Source organism: Lithobates pipiens, unplaced genomic scaffold, assembly GCF_037356315.1.
Source record: "Lithobates pipiens isolate NorthernLeopardFrog02 unplaced genomic scaffold, aLitPip1_a1.2 Scaffold_19, whole genome shotgun sequence".
Lineage (NCBI taxonomy): Eukaryota > Metazoa > Chordata > Amphibia > Anura > Ranidae > Lithobates > Lithobates pipiens.
The window spans coordinates 168,769,560-168,788,995 of record NW_027507764.1 but is presented as its reverse complement, the minus strand read 5'-3'; the positions used below and the strand labels follow the sequence as shown (position 1 = coordinate 168,788,995).

At 45.7% G+C, this 19,436-nt stretch overlaps 1 protein-coding gene across 1 annotated transcript in view; it reads right to left on the bottom strand.

The window, feature by feature from the left end:
- Positions 1–12,870, bottom strand: part of STT3B (STT3 oligosaccharyltransferase complex catalytic subunit B) — a 218,910-nt gene extending 206,040 nt beyond the window's left edge. Inside the window, exon 1 of the mRNA XM_077491460.1 lies at positions 12,257–12,870. Within this exon, the coding sequence (XP_077347586.1) occupies positions 12,257–12,537 (281 nt within the window). The 5' untranslated portion in view covers positions 12,538–12,870. The remainder of the gene's footprint in view (positions 1–12,256) is intronic.
- Between the last annotated feature and the right edge of the window lie 6,566 nt (positions 12,871–19,436).

Here is a 19,436-nt window from a genome sequence, read left to right as displayed (position 1 = left end):
AAAGTCCATGTTGCCCAGTGACAGCTCCAAAACATCCCTGTTCTAGAGGAGATCTGCATGGGGGGGGGGGGGAGAATGGGCCAACATACCAGCAACAGTGTGTGACAACCTTGTGAAGACTTACAGAAAAAAACATTTGACCTCTGTCATTGCCAACAAAGGATATATAACAAAGTATTGAGATGCACTTTTGATATTGACCAAATATTTATTTTCCACCATAATTTGCAAATAAATTCCTTCAATGTAATTGTCTGGATTGGTTTCCACATTGTCTCATAGTTGAGGTATACCCATGATGACAATTACAGGCCTCTCCCCTCTTTAAGTGGGAGAACTTGCACAAATGGTGGCTGACTAAATACTTTTTTGCCCCACTATCTCAAAGTTCTCTCCCCGACACAAATTTCCAGCCGCTTTTATCTCCTGTGTCAAAGAACTTGTCAGATGTTATGCTGATAATAGAGGAACGGAGAAGCAGAAAGACAGGGTACTCAGAGCACTATTAAAAAAAAAAAAAGGAAAAAAAAAGTGACCTTTGTAATGAGGGCTGAAGGGTTAAAAGTGGAGACAGGCCTTTGCCCTTTGGGGAACAGTGGAGGTTGCTTCTTAGTGAAAATGTGCATAAATTTGAGACTGCCTACATTGTCTGACTTTTATGTACTATATGTTAACCTTTTTTGATGAGGTTTGAAGTATGTTATTTTTTTGTGATGATATGAGCTTGGGGGTCTGCTAATCAGGGGCACCAATGAGTCCCTTTAAAAACCAATAGAAAAATCAACACCCCCCCCAAATAGCAGTAATGCCAATTTTGTGGAAGGGTTGTGCTAGATGCACTAGGTGGTTTCGATGGTCTTGACTAATTAAATAAAGCTAAATTCCAGGTAGCACACATTTAAAAAAAAAAAACTTACATCAATTTTTTTTCCCCCTTATCTATTAGGGAGAATATATATTATATATATATATATATATATATATATATATATATATATATATATATATATATATATATATATATATATATATATATATATATATATATATATATATATATATATATATATCCCTGACCATTGTAAGCACCCAGTTTGTCTCAACTCTCAAACTGGCCCTTTTGCTGGGTCTATTAAAAGTTGAGAAATAAGACTTGGATCACCAGGCAGCCACCACAGCCAAGACTGGTAATCTGCTAAACTAGTTTTAAGATTTAAAAATAAATAAATGCCATTACTATTTTTTCCCACTAGGAAGTCTGCAGTGTGCAGGAATATCTCGTCTGGATCAGAAAACTGCTTCACACACAAACAGTTCCAATAAACTCCTGAAACAGTTATGCAGCTTTGAGAACGTTAATAGTTGAATGACGTTCACAGATGTTCCAAAAAAAAAAAAAAAAAAAAAAAAAAAAAAAAAAAAGGAGGTTCAGAAGCTTATGCTAACTGAATCAAAGAGATAAAAGTTTTAAATGGTGGAGACTTTTTAAATAGTAAGGGAGATTTCATCCAACTTGCCACACAGCAGGCAGCGTAAAACAGGCATATCAACTTTAGAAGGCCAATATTTTAGAGAGATCATCAGCCCGACTTGCAAAATGACTTCTGTATAGAAGTCAACCCAAAGTAGAGTCATTCCTATTAGAATGGTACGTGACTTGTCAGGTGGTTAAGTCGCCCGGGGAGAGGGAGCGCTTCAGCAATAGCCAGCCTTGCAATCGGTTGTAAAATGCACTTTAACCACCTTCAGACCGGACCATTTTGCTGGTAAATGACCAGAGGTCTTTTTACAATTTGGCACTGCGCTGCTTTAACTGGTAATTGCGCGGTCATGCAATGTTGTACCCAAACAAAATGTGCGTCCTTTTCTTCCCACAAATAGAGCTTTCTTTTGATGGTATTTGATTGCCTCTGCGATTTTTATTTTTTGCGATATAAATGGAAAAAGACCGCAAATTTTGAAAAAAAATGATATTTTCTACTTTTTGTTATTAGAAAAATCCAATAAACTCAATTTTAGTCATACATTTAGGCCAAAATGTATTCAGCCATATGTCTTTGGTAAAAAAAAAGTCAATAACTGTATATTTATTGGTTTGCGCAAAAGTTGTCACATCTACAAACTAAGGTACGTTTTCTGGAATTTACGCAGCTTTTAGTTTACGACTGCCAGGGCAGTACAAACCCCCCCAAATGACCCCATTTTGGAAAGTAGACACCCCAAGCCATTTGCTGAGAGGCATGTTGAGTCCATGGAATATTTTATATTTTGCCACAAGTTGCGGGAAAATTACAAACTTTTTTTTTTTTTATTTATTTTTTTCACAAAGTTGTCACTAAATGATATATTGCTCACACATGCTATGGGCATATGTGAAATGACACCCCAAAATAAATTCTGCTGCTTCTCCTGAGTACGGGGATACCACATATGTGGGACTTTTTGGGAGCCTAGCCGCGTACGGGGCCCCGAAAACCAAGCACCGCCTTCAGGCTTTCTAAGGGCGTTACAGTTTTGAAGGCCATAAAATGCCAAAAAACGCCCCCCAAATGACCCCATTTTGGAAAGTAGACACCCCTAAATTTAGGGGTACACTAGTGAGACTAGGTAATAAATGGCGGGTGCCCTGAAACTATAAAAAAACTAACCAACCAGCGTCACCTGTAACCGTTATATGGTGATCACTGGTGAAAGGGTTAACTAGGGGGCAATCAGGGGGCTTTATGCAGTAGTATATGGGGGTCCCTGGTGCTATAAAAAGCTGCGGAGAACCTAAATACCTACCTGCCTAACTAGCGTCACCTGTGACACTAATCCAGCGATCAGAAAAATTATCGCTTATTAGGCTGGGTTCACACTGGAGCGATGCGGGAACGCCACGAATCCGCGGCGGGTTCCCGCATCGCATGCCTCCCGGCGGCAGTTCACACTGCCCTATGCGAACTGCTGGGAGTGTCAGTGAAATGTTAATGACACCCCCAGATCAGTTCGCATATCGCAGTGCGATCTGCAAACTCGGATCGCATGGTGTGAACACCCATGCGATCCGATTCTGCTGCGGACCAAAAAAAGGGTCCCGTGCGAATTTGCGGCGCGAATTCAGCCATACTATCTGTATGGCTGAACTCGAATCGCACAGAGATCGGATGTGATTTGCACTGCAGTGCGAATCACATTCGTTCTCATAAACTGCTGCAATGTGAACCCAGCCTTAGTGACACTGGCGACGGGGGGTGATCACGGGGTTAAACCTTTATTGGGGGGGTTAGGGGGGCACATTAGAACTAAAGGGGGCTAACCCTAACTGCCCTAACAGTTATTACAGTCACAAATGACACCAATGCAAAAAAAAAAAAAAAATATGCAATTGGTGTCACTGTGACTGGGGGGGCAGGGGTAATTGGGGGGTGATCAGGGGGTAAAGGGGGGGGTGTGAGTGTGCCTGGCATGTTCTACTGTACGTGTGGTGTGTTGGTGCAACTCACCGATCCTCTCTCCTCGGTGACGGAACGAAAAATACCGACACGGAGGAGAGATCACATCACTTCCTCTCCTGTGAGGAGTGGAAGTGATGTCACGGAGCATTTCTATTCGTCGGGAGCGATCGCGAGGTGGTGGCCATGAATGAATGGCCGCCCCCTCATCCCGGATCGCTCCTGAACGAATGCCGACTGCCGCAGGCACCGGGGGGGCCCGATCGGGCCCCCCACCCGCGGGAAGGCAGGGACTTATATATACGCCCATATGCCTGCCCGTGCCATTCTGCCGACGTATATCGTCGTGCGGCGGTCGGCAAGTGGTTTAAAAAAAAAAAAAAAAAAAAAAATTATAAAAGTTTGATTGTTCCTTTTAGATACTCAGAGAGCTGGAGGAGACTTGTATGGCACCAGCGATCTGCTGATCACTGGTGCAATGCTTTAAACGCAGGGGCCTGAAACTGGCGGCCCTCCAGTTTTACAGGTCCCATCATGCCTCGGCCTATAGGAGTCATGTTTTTAACTGTCAGCCTTGCAATGCCTCATGGGACTTGTAGTTTCGCAACAGCTGGAGGGCCGCCAGTTTCAGACCCCTACTTTACAGGCTCCTAGAAAAATGCATGCACTTTTTTTACCTCAGAAAAAAAAAAAATTTTAAATTGAATTTTTTGTTGAATTACCTTTTCCTATAAAATGGAACTAAACTGCATGTGTGCACCACAAACCAAAAATGTTGTTATTTAATTCATTTTTACTATTCAAAGCAAACTGCCCCATCCATTCAGGACGCCATGCTTTATTTTGCCACAATATCACTTTGAAAAACACCCTAGCACTTTTGGCTGTGGCCATCTTGAGTAAGGGCAGAGGATTCATGTAGCATTTACTTCCTGGAATTAGGAAGTAAATATTTTATGCATATTTTAGGGATGGAGGCATGTCACTGGTGACACCAGACCTTTCCTTTCACTTCCTGGAATCCATCTTGCCTTTAGTCCAGGTATGCAGACAGGTGTGCTTAAAAAAATAAATAAATCTCCGGGGATGTATGACATAGTTTGCCTAGGCCTGGAAATCAGGACGCAACTGATGAAACGTAAGAAAATAAGTAAATATAATGTATTTGCCTATTTATGAATGCTAGCAGCATAAGGATTAAGAGTGACGCTCCACTTTAAAGAGTGCAGGACTCCGCAGCAGATAAAAGAAACCCCTTTTACTTTCAATACTTTCTAAATCACTGATCTGGAACAAGATCAAGCATTGAATTGTGGGGGTCAAAAGTCAGTATCTTCCACAGAGGTCAATGATGGCTGAGGAACGGCCACACAGTTTTCATATGTCTACACAAAAATTTAGACCATAGAGTAGCTTATTTTTCACTTAAAAAAAAAAAAAGTCAAGATTTCCAGGGTATATGGAATACCTATAAAAATAGTAATACATCCAATGCGTTACAAAAAAAAAAAAATAAAAACACAACACACACACACACCAAAGAGTCAAGTTAGTCATTGGGAAAGACCAGTGACAGAAAGACCTACAGGTGACGCTAGCATGTAGCCCTTTGTGGTATGACTTCCAGAGTCAGTGTTTTTTTTTTTTTTTTTTTTTAAAGCTCACCATCAGACAATGCATAGCAAGGTGTTGTAAAACAGACAAAAAAAAATAAAAAATAAAAAAGTACGGTAAATAAACGCTGCATACTGATGATTTCAGTGCTCTATTAAAAGGTGCATCAGGCAACATGCACATAGAAGCCCCATATGGGATCTTCCTGCTTTTTGGTCTAGGGCAGCGTAAGAACAGACAGACAAACAACGTTTTCTTGAATGCCAAGATAATCAGTACGCAGCCGCTTGCTGTGGACGATGTATTGGGAATGTGGTAGGGCTGGGAGATATTTCTCCCCCCCCCCCCCCCCCCCAAGAAAAAGGCTGACGTTTGCATTGCATCTACTTTTATCAATAGAGTAGCTGTCCCTTCGATATACAGTTAATTTGAATTAAACTAAGCCCATCAATTTAAAGGGAAACTTTAGCCAGAAAACGAAATACTGCTAAATCACTTCAGGTTGGCCCCTTTTGCAGAATAAGGAAAGGGATGGTAGGCACTCAGGATGACATCCAAAATAGTATTAAAATGTACAAAGCTGTAAAATATCCTACACGTTTCAGCCATAGTCCTTAGTAACAGCCCTTTTGCAGGTATCGCTATGTAAAACATTACAAATAAGCATCTATACTGTTTAAAAATCGAGTAATGTTCTGTATCACCTTGCTCTGCACATGCTCAGTTTCTCTATTTTCAGTGCAGTTCCTAAAATCAGACCCACTAGAGGCTTGATTTGCTGACAGCTTTAAGATTTACAGTTGCTGAAGGGAGACTAAAGCAACAGGAATGACAGACTGTACAACCGGTTGTGCCAAAGTCACGGCATACTGGTTGTGCTGAAGTCGATCAGTAAAATCAGCCCTGCTGGGTCACCCCCCCCCCCCCCCCATTCGATCACTGCCGGCGGCTTCAGGTGATAGTTATTATTGGAGGAAGCCTCCCATTGTCAGAATACAATAGCGCGGGGGGGGAGAGCGATTTCCTCATCAACATTGCCTGTGTTGATAACAAGAAATTTTCTTTCCTTCAATTAAAAAAAATAAATAAAAAGAATTGTATAATGTATGGCCCATTTAGCTCTGAATTTGTTTTGTTGCTGCGCAATGTCAAAGCAGCAAGGAGAGAAGAATCAAACTGACTCTACAAAGTCCCCATTCCTAAATAAGGGTGAAAGCAAACGCCCAATTTAGCAGAGCACCGTGTACATATTGTATGCATGCCAAGGATAAAATACAATATCAATGTACTCGCTGATCTCCATAAAACATGTAAACTATGAAAACCATCACGTTTCAACAATTGCAGAACCAGACAAAGAACTACCTTTATAAAAGAATTGTACTCTTGAAGCTGGATGCAGTTCTAGTATTGAGTATATGAATTCTATTTTTTTTTTTATTGCCTATTTTTCCACCACAATTTCATGCAGACCAAGATATCTGGCAAAAGGCAACATTACCGGGAGTCAAGACAAATAAAGCTGGGTTCACACACCAATACACGTGAAGGTATGTTGAAGGGTCTTTTGAAATCCATGCTAGCGCAAGAAAGCGGGAAGCCAACTTGTTTAAACATGTGTTGTAACCCTCATAAAAAAATAAATAAAAAAAAACGCAGAGATGTGAACCCCATGTAACCATCGCCGATTATTCACAAAAAAAAGAAAAGAAAAAAATAAGTTTTAACTGCTTCAGCAAACCTGTTACCGTTCACCACAAAACTTTCACTTTGGTGAACAGATCTGGTTTTATCTGTGTAGTGGCTCAGCAAAGGTAGCCACAACCATCCTAGTAACTGATGCATAGACTCCAAAAAACTCCCATTTGTGCTCCGAGTGTAATAATGAGCGCCTCTAGGGGGGGGGGGGGGGGGGGTCACACGAGCACAGTATTACTTAAGCCTAATTACATGTCAGGTTAGATTGATGAATGATTATTCTTTACAAGTTATTGGCCCTTTAAATTTTCATAATAAAGTCCCTTCACACTGTTGTATTGCAGTAACCACAACACATGGTAGCACATAAATCATGGCATAATTTATTCTGAACTATGCCTTAACACACTGGCACAGTAACGGGCAACAAATGCAGTGCATTGCGGTGTGTCACATTTGCAAAGAAAAAAAAAAAAGAAAAAAAAAAATTTAAAAATTGTTATGTCCTATTACCAGGACATTTAATCTAAAAGCAGGAGTCTCCAAACTGCGGCCCTTTGCTTGCCTTTATCGGGTCCTTCTGGCACTTTTCCTTCCAAACCGACACCAACCGAGGAAGAAAACTATTCCTCCCAACCCGACACCAACTAAGGAGAAATGAATTGTCCCAACCCGACACCGAGGAAGAAACTTTTCGTCCCACTGATACCAATGGGGCATGGTTTACCTTCACCAAGTCCAAAGTACTGTAAACTGGCCCTTTGTTTAAAAGTTTGGAGACCCCTGGTCTATGGGAACGAAGAGAGATTTGCATACCTACTACTTTGCGCCCCCCTTCAGCTAGACCAGACCCTGCAACTTCTTCCACACAAGCCAGTGGTCCAGGGTCCTGACAATAGCCTTATACTGGTTATGACAACGGCAAGGGACATGCACCGCCAGAGAATGGGGGCGTGCACAGGTGCCAAGGATCAGGAAAGTTAAATGGTTTGTCCTGTCCCCTAGAAACAATCAGCTATTAAAGAGGAAGTAAACTCTCCCATTCTGTAGCTTCCTTTCATTTAGTCCATTATAATAAGTCATTAACAGACTATAGCCACTGTAATCCAGCCCAAATCGCATATTACTTACTGTTTAAAGAAACTTTAAAAAAAAAAAAAAAAAAATTGTTTCCAGGGGTTAAGCAGCGCCATCTTAAGTATTGTTTTCTGAGTCTACAGTGGAGTGTATTTCCGCCCTTACATTGAGCACTTCCTGTACCGTTAACCAAGCCTCCTTCTCAATCCAACATTTCTATGGCAACCCTGCTTCCCTGTTCATAGCCGATTTGTGCTGATGTCTAATGTTTCCCTTTGTCAGACTTATCAGCTTCAGCTGATAAGACTGCAGTAATGGCCACGTTTAGACTGTATGTCATGTCACATGGTGTGTAGGAGGAAGCTCTGAGTGATTAGCAGAGTTAAGTGTTGTGCCATAGGAAGTCCCGATAACAGATAGATAAGATATAGAGAGTGTGCCTTAAATCAGGGGAGATCTAGGCATGCTCAGTGACTTCATTCTACATTACAACAATACTAAATAGAGCTGCACGATTCTGGGAAAAATGAGAATCACGATTCTCAAAAAACTGTTTTATTTGAAAAATTTACAGGCAGGGTATCGCTGAGTATTGGCAGGGATGGCTGCTTCCATCTCTGGATCTCTCCCCTCCACTGTACAGATTAGTACAGAGGGGGAGAGAGAGGAACCGGCGTCTGGACATGACGCCAGTTTGTTTACAAGTGATCGCTCCATCTGAGTGATCACAGTGTAAACAGCGCGCTGTTTCCCGGCCACTGTACCCGCCCACAACCAGGCAGCGGTATGCCACATCGCATGCTCCAATGACTGACGTCAGTTACGATATTCGCCATTTGCGTTCCACGCTGGTTACATGGAACCGGTGGCACTAAAAGAAAATCGCGGGTCACCCAGAACTTAGATCACGGGCGGGGGGGTTGGGTGAATCGAGATTGCGATAGTTTCGCAATTAATTGAGCACCTCTAATACTAAGCAAGTAAGGAGATATCTACAAGCAGTGTTCATTAGGGTTTTTTTATGCTGATTCGCATGGGACAAAGTTGTGGGGGAGGGTTTACAACCAACTTTAACTCTTGCAGTGCAGACACATCCCCCACTGCAAGGGATCATTTTAAAATGAGTCAGACTAAGAAATTCAAAAAGGCTTTCAGGGTTTTTTTTTTTTTTTTTTATTATATAAAAAAAAAATTACTAGAAAAACAAGAGGAAACAGCCAAAAGGAAAGGGAGGGAGAACAATAAATAAAAACACCCCACACAGCCATCAACTAGAGAAGTAGAACGCTCACTCCAATTGTGACAGATACAAGCTGCAGAACTTATTTTGGATCTGGGCATTCACTTGCATGAACAATAAAAAGCCAGCATTTGGCTGTAGCGACTTCCTTAAATGCTAAAGACATGTGTCAAGGCCATGCATTCTCTAAATCAATGTCAAGCAGACAAGCACTGAATCCAATAATTATTGCGAGTATACAATCCAGCTATACAGATGTCACCTCCCTAAATTACATTGGAGGGTATCCAGTGACAGACAGGCCTATTGAGCGTGCACAATGAAGCCAGGTTAGCCTTTGTGGATAGACACCACATTGAGATTATCCGTTCTTCCAATCTACTTCCTGCTTCTCTCGCTTAGTTCCGCAGCAGAAATGCTTTCTCCCCGCACACAATACGTCTGTACAGCTGCATTATATGCAATTGCCTGTTCCGCTAAAATAATACGCCTGCAGAAAAGGTTATTTCCTTTGAATCGCACGTAATCAAAGGCAGGATTGTTACCCAAGCCACAACAGTTTCATAATCACTAGAGTTTGAACAGCCGCCTAAGTGAAGAGGCGGCTCTGGGTTTTTCTAGCAGTGCCTTCGCTCCTTGCCAGACAGCTAAGTGACGGTGTACAGGAGAGAAGGGCATATGGTGGTGGATGGAAGGGACAACAACCTGCACAAAGCAGGCTTTCCTTAATGGAGGGCAAGGTATGAAATGCCTTGTCCATTCTGACAATACGAGATATAAAATGCCAATAGGATGCATGGGAAGTACTGCAGAGAAAAAAAATCAGGATCTCTTTAAAAAGCAATATAAACAGCACACACCCCATTCAGGACAAAATGTCATCTATTACCCCAATATTAAATCAAAAATGTGCTCAGTGATCAGACATAAAAGTGATAGCAGATCACAAGACATGCCAAGGACTATCACACTGCAACCACAAGTGTCATTCCCCAAAGTATACATTGATCAACTGTCAGATTCATATAGGATGATTTCCGATTGGCTGAATGATTGCACTCTGTGAATGTCAGTCTACATGTGCAGCAAGAAACATGTTAGGACTTCCTCCAGAATAGGAGAGCGTCTACCATACATTCAGTTTCAGCCACACGTTTCATTTCCACCAGAAAGTAAGCTGAGGCATTCTCACACATTACTGGCACTTTTACTATTTCCGCTGGCAGGGAAAATGTCTTATTGCAGAACTGCCAGCACAGAGGAACCCAAGTGACATGTATCTTATGCCTGTACAGAGGCTGCTCATTGTAAGGAATGAGGAATGGTGGGGGGGAGGGACAAAAGTCATTCAATACCGAGCACACAGAAAATGACAATTCAGCTGGCGGCAAATACACATGATGTATACATAGAGAGCAAACAGAACGTAGGACAAGACTTCTCAGAGGACTGGAGGAGAAACATTCCCTTCTAGATCATCTCATAGCCAATGGATGCTCTTCATACAGGAGGGAGAAGTCCAATGATCACAATAATAAATGGCCTGAAAGCATGGACAGCAATATACAATGGAATCCCAATATACAGGACACAACTAGAACCAAAGTAGGACACATCCACACACTGAGCCATGGCATACTCATCCCACCTACATTGGGCACCAATGTAAAGGGGTTACTCCTACTGACCTCAGATATAAGTGGGCATCTGATCACTAAAGGGGGGGCTATCTACTGACCCATCAATGTGGGGGGGGGGGTGCAACTGATCACTTACCTACCAATGTAAAGGGGGCAACTGGGTACAGAGCATCAATGTAAAGGGATTACTCCTACTGACCTCAGATATAAGAGGGCAACCGATCACTAAAGTAAGAGGGGGGGGGGGGTCTATCCACTGACCTGTCAATGTAGAAGGGGGGGGGGGGGGGAGACTGGCCACTAACCTACTAGTGTAAAGGGGGCAACTGGGCACAGAGCACCAAGGGGTTACACCTTCCAAAAATCAGATATAAAATGGGGGGGGAGGCAAATGATCACTAAAATAAGGGGGGCTATCCACTAGTCCAATGTAAAAAGGAGGGGGGGTGTGCACAGCCTCTTACCAACATAAAGGGGGAAACTGGCCACTGAGCACCAATGTAAAGAGGTTAATGACCTCAGATATAAGGGGGCAACTGATCCTTAAAGTAAGGGGGAGCAGTCCACTGAGCCATCAATGTAAAGGGGGGGGGGGGAAACTGGCCACTTACCTACCAATGTAAAACAACTGATCAATGAAGGGGGGGGGGGGTGCATGGTCCATTGACCAATCAATGTAAAAGGCAGGAACTGGCCACCAAGCACCAATGTAAAGGGGTTGCTTCTTCTACTGACCGCTGAGGTAAAGGCGGGGGGGGGGGGTGCGCACTGTCCACTGACCCACCAATGTGGAGGGGGCAACTGGCTCCTGATCACCAATGTAAAAGCGATTACTACTTCCGCTGATGTAAATGGCAACTAGCCACCAGTGTAATGGGGGGGGGGGGGGGAGATTGCCCACTGACCTATTAATTAAGGGGGGCTCTGACCCACCAATGTAAAGGGGGGTTACTACTTCTACTGACCACTACTGTAAGGAAAGGGGGAGGGGCAGGGGGGGCAACTGGTCACTGACAACCAATGTAAAGGGTTTACTAATTCTACTGACCTCTGATGTAAAGGGCCAACTGACCACCAGTGTAAGAGGGGTGGGGAGGACTGTCCACTAACCCACCACTGTAAAGGGGTTCTACTGATGAACGTGTATAAAAGGGGGCAACTGGGCACCGACCACCAGTATAAAGGGGTCACTTCTTGCACTGATGTCTGTTGCAAAGGGGCAACCAGAGTAAGTGGGGACTATCTACTGGCACACCAATGTAGGGGGAGTCTTACTCCTACAAATAGAAGAGGTCACGTCTGCACTAGTCATCAACCTAAAGGGATCACCTCCTACTTGACCACCAACGGAAGTTGGCACCTCTCCTAGTGCCCACAAGGGGAGTCACTTCACCAATGTAAGGAGTCACTCCTTTCCCACTATCTCCTCATTGGTCCATTTGAAGCCTAGCAGTGGCAATGATATAGCCCAGGTAAGTGTAGGATGTATGGAGGAGGAGGCGGTGTCCCCGGAAGTGGCCCCTGGTTGTCACCCTGTCATTGTGAACACTCACCAGGGGTCGAACTCATGAATGATGCTCTCGAAGCGGATGACTGCGAAGAGCCTGGAGCTGAAGCCGGCCAGCCAGGCCAGGAAGAGGATGGTGAAGGAGAGCAGAGACTGCCAGCCGGCGGGCTGCGACAAGCCCCCCGATAGCGCCCCCACGGGGGAGTGGACAACCACGCTGCTGTTGGCCGAGGATGCCGATCGCCCGGAGCCCAGGGCGGGGGAGGAGGCCCCGGAGTTGACGGTTGTCGCTTTGTGCTTATGATCCAGGGTTGCGTGCTCCGCCATGTTGGATTCCCCCCCGCTGGCCGCCGCTCCTCCTCCCGGGTGGGGGTGTGTGTTGGGGGGGGGGGGACGTTCGGTGACGGTTGGCGGAGCAGGGGATGAGGAGGGAGGTTTAAAATGCGCGGGCACGCGGCTCGTCCGTTAGATGGCCCCAGCAGTCCCCGCGTTGCCCCGATCGCCTGCAGCTGCACACTCCCGCGGCCCGGCCGGTCTCGCTGTCCTCATCACACTCTCAGGGCTGGTCCAGGGAAGGCCGGGATCACTGGAGCCGGCTAGTGCTCCTCGCCTCTCTGCTCAAATGACATTTCCTACTCAGCGCTGACTAGGGGGAGGGGCTTCACCGGGACAACACGCCCACTCCCTGAGCGAAACCTAAACTCTCAGCCAGTAGAGAAGCGACAGGTACGTGGGAGGCGGGGCGCGGGCGAGACGACGACCAGTCGCGGACAATAGACCCGTGAGTCACGCCTCCTCACTGGTCGTGACGTAACCCGGAGGCGGGGCGTCCATAAACACTTCCCCGTAGGCCTACGGCACGTGCTTGTTAGATGAACGGGAAAGTGCGGGATGACAGACGGGTGTGCCCAGCCAATAGGAGTGCGACGCTGATAGGGTGGGCGTGACCTTTAGTAAACTGCGGGGAAAATAGGGGGGAGGCGGGGCTTCCACCTTTGTGTCATCCAGTTACGTTTGTCAGATCTTTCCTTGTTGTTGGCCGGGGAGGGGCCTGAGTGACGTCAGCGGAGTGCGGCTCAGGTGACTTCTGTGTCCGGCCACCTGCCATGCACTCCCCGCCCATGTAGTGCATGCGGATCGGAGCTCACTAGTGTCACCCAGGGGAGTGGACTTCACACTCCGCACATTACACAATCCTGTCTACCTGTCATTTATCCTCCTGCACACTGCTGTGTGGGCTCATTGTGCACACAAAGTCCTAAGGGCAATACCTTTGTTTTTATTACTGTGCGGGAATGTTTTACTTCTCTACCATACACATCTAAGTGCACCCATTGCTCCCAATGTGTGTATTCATCAGTACAAATAAATACACAAATCTCAGTTGCTGGTCAGTATTTTTGCATGTAAATAGGGATGAGCTGAACACCCCCCTGATTCGGTGCGCATCCAGAACCTGCGAAACAGACTGAAAGTTTGTGCAAACTCTTGAACCCCATTAAAGTCTATGATACTCGACCGTGAGAAATCAAAAGTGCGAATTTTAAAGGCTAATATTCATGTTATTGTCCTGAAAAGGGTTTGGGGACCTGGCTCCTGCCCCAGGGGATTTGGACCACTGCAAAAAAAACGTTTTATTAGGGAGCACTGATTTTAACCACTTGCCGCCCGCCCTATAGGGAATTGACGGTGGCAAGGTGGTTTCATAATCCTGATCGGACGTCATATGACGTGATCAGGATTATGAGTCGATGCACGCCCCCGGAGGCGCGCATCGCGGCGATCGTTGTTGCGGGGTGTCAGTCTGACACCCGGCAACTACAATCTCGGTAAAGAGTCCCTGACGGAGACTCTTTACCACGTGATCAGCCGTGTCCAATCACGGCTGATCACAGTGTAAATGGGATGAGCCGGTGATCGGCTTTTCCTCACTCGCGTCTGTCAGACGCGAGTAGAGGAGAGCCGATCGGCTGCTCTTCTGACGGGGGGGTCTGTGCTGATCGATTATCAGCACAGCCCCCCCGAGGATGCCCACACTGGACCACCAGGGACGCCACCAGACCACCAGGGAAAAGGTAATCCTCCCTAGACCACCAGGGATGCCAGTCAGCACAATTGGATGCCAATCAGTGCCCATAATGGATGCCAATCAGTGCCCACAATGGGCATCACTGATTGGCATGCATTATTGTTTGGCACTGATTGGCATCCATTAGTACAGTATAACACCAATGCCGCCTATGAGTGCCCACCTGTGCCGCCTATGAGTGCCCACCTGTGCCGCCTATCAGTGCCCACCCATGCCCATCTGTGCCGCCTATCCATGCCCATCTGTGCTGCCTATCCATGCCCATCTGTGCCGCCCATCCATGCCCATCTGTGCCGCCCATCCATGCCAATCCGTGCCGCCCATCCATGCCAATCCGTGCCAGCTATCAGTGCCAATTTGTGCCACCTATCAGTGTCCACCCGTGTCGCCCATCCGTGTCGCCCATCAGTGCCGCCTATCAGTGCCACATATCAGTGTCCATCAATGCCACCTCATCAGTGCCACTTCATTGGTGCCACATCATTGGTGCCCATCAGTGCCGCCTTATCAGTGCCCATCAGTGTAGCCCCATCAGTGCCCATCAGTGAAGAAGAAAACGTACTTATTTACAAAGTTTTGAAACTGAAACAAAAAAAACATTTTTTTTTCAAAATTTTTGGTATTTTTTTATTTGTAGCGCAAAAAATAAAAACCGTAGAGGTGATCAAATACCACCAAAAGAAAGCTCTATTTGTGGGAAAAAAATTATAAAAATTTCATTTGGGTACAGTGTAGCATGACCGCGCAATTGTCATTCAAAGTGCGACAGCGCTGAAAGCTCAAAATTGGTCTGGGCAGGAAGGTGTTTAAGTGCCCTGTATTGAAGTGGTTAATGACACTTAAAGTGAAAAAATAAAAGTTAAATATTCCTTTAAATTTCATACCTGGGGAGTGTCTATAGTATGCCTGTAAAGTGGCACGTGTTTCCCGTGTTCAGAACAGTCCCTGCTCAAAATGAAATTTCTAAAGGAATAAAAGTCATTTAAAACTGCTTGCATCTTTATTGTAATGTCTGGTCCCGGCAATATGGATGAAAATCAGTGAGACAAACAGCATGGGTACCCCCCCCCCCCCAGTCCATTACCAGGCCCTTTGGGTCTTGTATGGATATTAAGGGGAACCCTGCACCCAAATTAAAAAAAGGAAAGGCGTGGGGCCCCCAGGTCCTATATACTCTGAACAGCAGTATACAGGCCGTCCCAAGAAAGACAGGGTCTGTAGGTTTGTTCTTAAGTTGAATCTGTTTGTAGTTTGGACCAGGTACATTTTGTATGTGTAGCTCCAGCCAAAAAATCTTTTTGGAAAACATAGGGAAGGGTGATCACCCCTGTAATATTTGTTTTGCTGTCTGTGCCCCTATTCAGAAAATTTCACCTCACTTTCTGTCCCAATGACAATTGGATTTTAAATTTTTTTATTTTTTTTAGGGAAACAAGGATTGGTGATAAAGCATCAGTGGAGACACATTTTTCCCATATTAACTTTTACAGGAGAGAATGTCTCTTTCTAGGGGTAGATTTCCTCCTACTTCCTGTTTACTCCCTCCATTTGTAAGTAAAAGTCGTTTGTAAGTCGGATTTTTGAAAGTTGGAGTCCTGCCCTATATACTCTGCAGAAATTTGGGCCTTAGGTGTTGGTGGTACTAGAACACTGTAAGTCCTCACAGTTACTCTTGGAGGGTGCTGGAACGGGCCCTGCTGTGAAATATTAGATCAAAAATTTTAATTACACAGAAAAAATGGGCTTTAGGCACAAGTGCTACAACACTGCAACCCCTCACAGATACTCTAGTTAAGTGCAGGAACAAGCCCTGCTGCAAAATATTACAGCAAACATTGTAATTACACGCCCTGTTTAACAATTTTTGCTGTAATATTTTCTGTTAAACGGGCAGAAAAATTGGGCCTTAGCCATTGGTGGTGGTGCCCAGAACCAAAAATGTTCTTACAAGCTATCAACATGAATGTTGAGGAGGAAAAGTATAGTCACTCAGCATCAGCATAGGCAGTCTTGAAGGCATCTCACATTAATAAAGGAATTATTTGGTTACATCATTAGCTGGTGCTTGGTAGCTGGTGATCCAAGACTTTTTCATTTTTATGAATGTGAGCCTATCAGCCGAGTTGGTGGACAGGCTCACTCTGTGATCGGTTACAAAGCCTCCAGCAGCACTGAATGTGTGTTCCGAAAGAATGTTGGATGCAGGACAGGTCAGTAGCTCAATTGCATACTGTGCAAACTCTGTCCAGTGATTCATCCTCACGACAGAGTAACCCAGAGGATTTTCGGTTGGAAAGGTCTCCAAGTCCGATCTTGCCCCTAGGTATTTCTGCACCATGTAAATCAGACGCTTGCAATGGGGAGGCCTTGGGGCTGCAGACTAAAAAATAGTCTGAACACATCTGTCAGACGGCCACCTTCTCTACTGCTCCTTCTGTGACTGATTGAAGTCTCAGCAACACGTTGTCCAGGACCAGGAATTTGTAACCTCCCAGGCTCTGGAAAGGAGTTGCACAAACCTTTCTGCAAGGCCCCCCGAAGATGTTTCATCCTCTGCTCCCTCTGTGACAGCTGGATAAGTTCCGCAACCTTACCCTTGTAATGTGGATCAAGGAGGGTTGCCATCCAGTAATGATCCCTCTCCTTGATACCAGACTCCGAGGGTCCTTTTCGCAGGCTTTGCAGGATCAGGGAGGCCATGCAGCATAGGTTTGCTGAGGCATTCAGTCCGGAGTCCTCTGGGTCACTAAGGACGACCTAATCCACAGCCACCTCCTCCCAGCCACGTACAAATCCATGGGATTCTGGTGACTGTAAACAATCCCTTGAAGATTGCTGCTGATGCTGAGTGCTAGGCTCCACCTCCATGCTGACACAATCCTCCTCTTCCTGTGTGATCAACGGGCCTGCAGGAACACTGTCTGGGGCCTTGAGAGGTAAGGAAGTCCTCCTCTTCCCCCCTCTGTTTGCCTAAAGTACCCTCTCCGTTATTCCACACAGTGTTTACTCCAACAGGTAGACAAGAGGGACAGTATCACTGATGCATGTACTGTCACTGCTCATCATCCTCGTGGCCTCCTCGAATGGTGACAGGACAGTGCATGCATCCTTCATCATGAGCCATTGGTGTGGCAAAAAAAAGCCAAGCTCCCCTGACCCTGTCCTGGTGCCATAGTCGCACAGGTACTCATTGATGGCCCTCTGCTGCGCGTGCAGCCGCTGCAGCATGGCCAACGCTGAGTTCCATCTGGTGGGCATGTCACAGATTAAGCGGTTCTTGGGCAGGTTGTATTCCTTTTGGAGGTCAGCCAGCCGAGCACTGGCATTAAATGACTGGCGGAAATGCACACAGACTTTCCTGACCTGCCTCAGGAGATCTTGTAAGCCTGGGTACCTGCACAAGAACTGCTGCACCACCAAATTAAGGACTTGAGCCAAACAGGGAACATGGGTGAAGTTTCCCTGTCGGAGGGCGGAGAGGAGGTTGGTGCCATTGTCACAAACCGCCATTCCTGGCTGAAGCTGGCGTGGCGTCAACCACCTCTGAGCCTGCCCCTTCAGAGATGACAGAATCTCTGCCCCAGTGTTGCTCCTGTCCCCTAAGCACACCAGCTCAAGCACCACATGGTATCTTTTTGCCTGAGTGCTTGCGTAGCCCCTTGAACGCCTACTGAGCACTGCTGGTTCTGAGGACAAATCTATAGAGGAAGAGGTCATGGAGGAAGAAGAAGACTAGGGCATGGAGGAGAGAGGTATGTCAGAATAACCACTAGTAGCATTTTGAAGGCATGGTGGTGGAACAAGCTCCAACAATACTGCACCTTGTCCTGCATCCTTCCCAGCCACCAGCAGGGTCACCCAGTTCACTGTGAAAGATAGGTAACGTCCCTGTCCATGCCTGCTGGACCATGAGTCAGCGGTAATATGCATCTTACCACTGACCGCCCTGTCCAGCAATGCCAAGACATTGCCCTCCACATCCCAGTAGAGAGCCGGAATTACCGACATTAATGCATTCCTATGGAAAAACGGATGACAATAATTGATCATCTATTTTCATCCTCTTCTGTCAACATCCGTTTTTTTGATCAAGTGAAAGCTTTATTTTTCATCCGTCAAAAAAACGGATCGGACGAAAAATGAATGTTAACTGGCAAATGGTCTGTTATTCATCAGTTTTGTGCATTGGTAGTGGATGTAAAAAAACCTGATAAACTGAACTTATAAAAATGGATGAACTGAACTGATGAAATGAATGGTCTGTATGTATGAAAGGACCCTTAGGCTGGGTTCACACTATAGCGATGCGGGAACGCCGCGAATCCGCGGCGTTTTCCCGCATCGCATGACTCCCGCCGGCAGTTCACACTGCCCTATGCGAACGGCTGGGAGTGTCAATGAAATGTTAATGACACCCCCAGATCCGTCCGCATATCGCAGTGCGATCTGCACACTAGCACAGGAATTGGATCGCATGGTGTGAACACCCATGCGATCCGATTCTGCTGCGGACCAAAAAAAGGGTCCCGTGCGAGTTTGCTGCGGGAGCGATGCGAATTCAGCCATACTATCTGTATGGCTGAACTCGCATCGCTACGGAGATCGGTTGTGATTTGCACTGCAGTGCGGTGCGAATCACATACGGATCTCCCCCCGCAGCAGTGTGAACCCAGTCTCAAAGCGGAAGTAAACCCATCGATTTAACAGTTTCAAAAAACAGTTCCATGCCTGACACATCCTGGGAATGTAACTGTCACAATGGTTGTGTCCTCAACCAAACTGTCAAACCATCCAATGGCTGGTGTCATAATTGAGTACATGTTCAGTATCTTGGCAGTTGAAGATTTAACACAGGCAGCTGGCAGCTTCCTTGGCTGAAAATGATGGGAGGGTTTACTTCCACTTTAAGATCCAGTTCTCTCTTGTACGACAAAGGCTCTGACATTGGGAGATCATGTCACATGACATGTAAAAATCAATGATTTGGACTTTGAAAAAGGTTTGTGCACTACTTGACTTTGATGTGTCTGACTTTGATCCTACTTTAGCCCATTGAATAACGTTAAAGTCGGATCGTCGTCTTAACTGATCCGACTTTGGCATGCCACTTGTGCTCTTAGAATCTTGAAGGGGAACT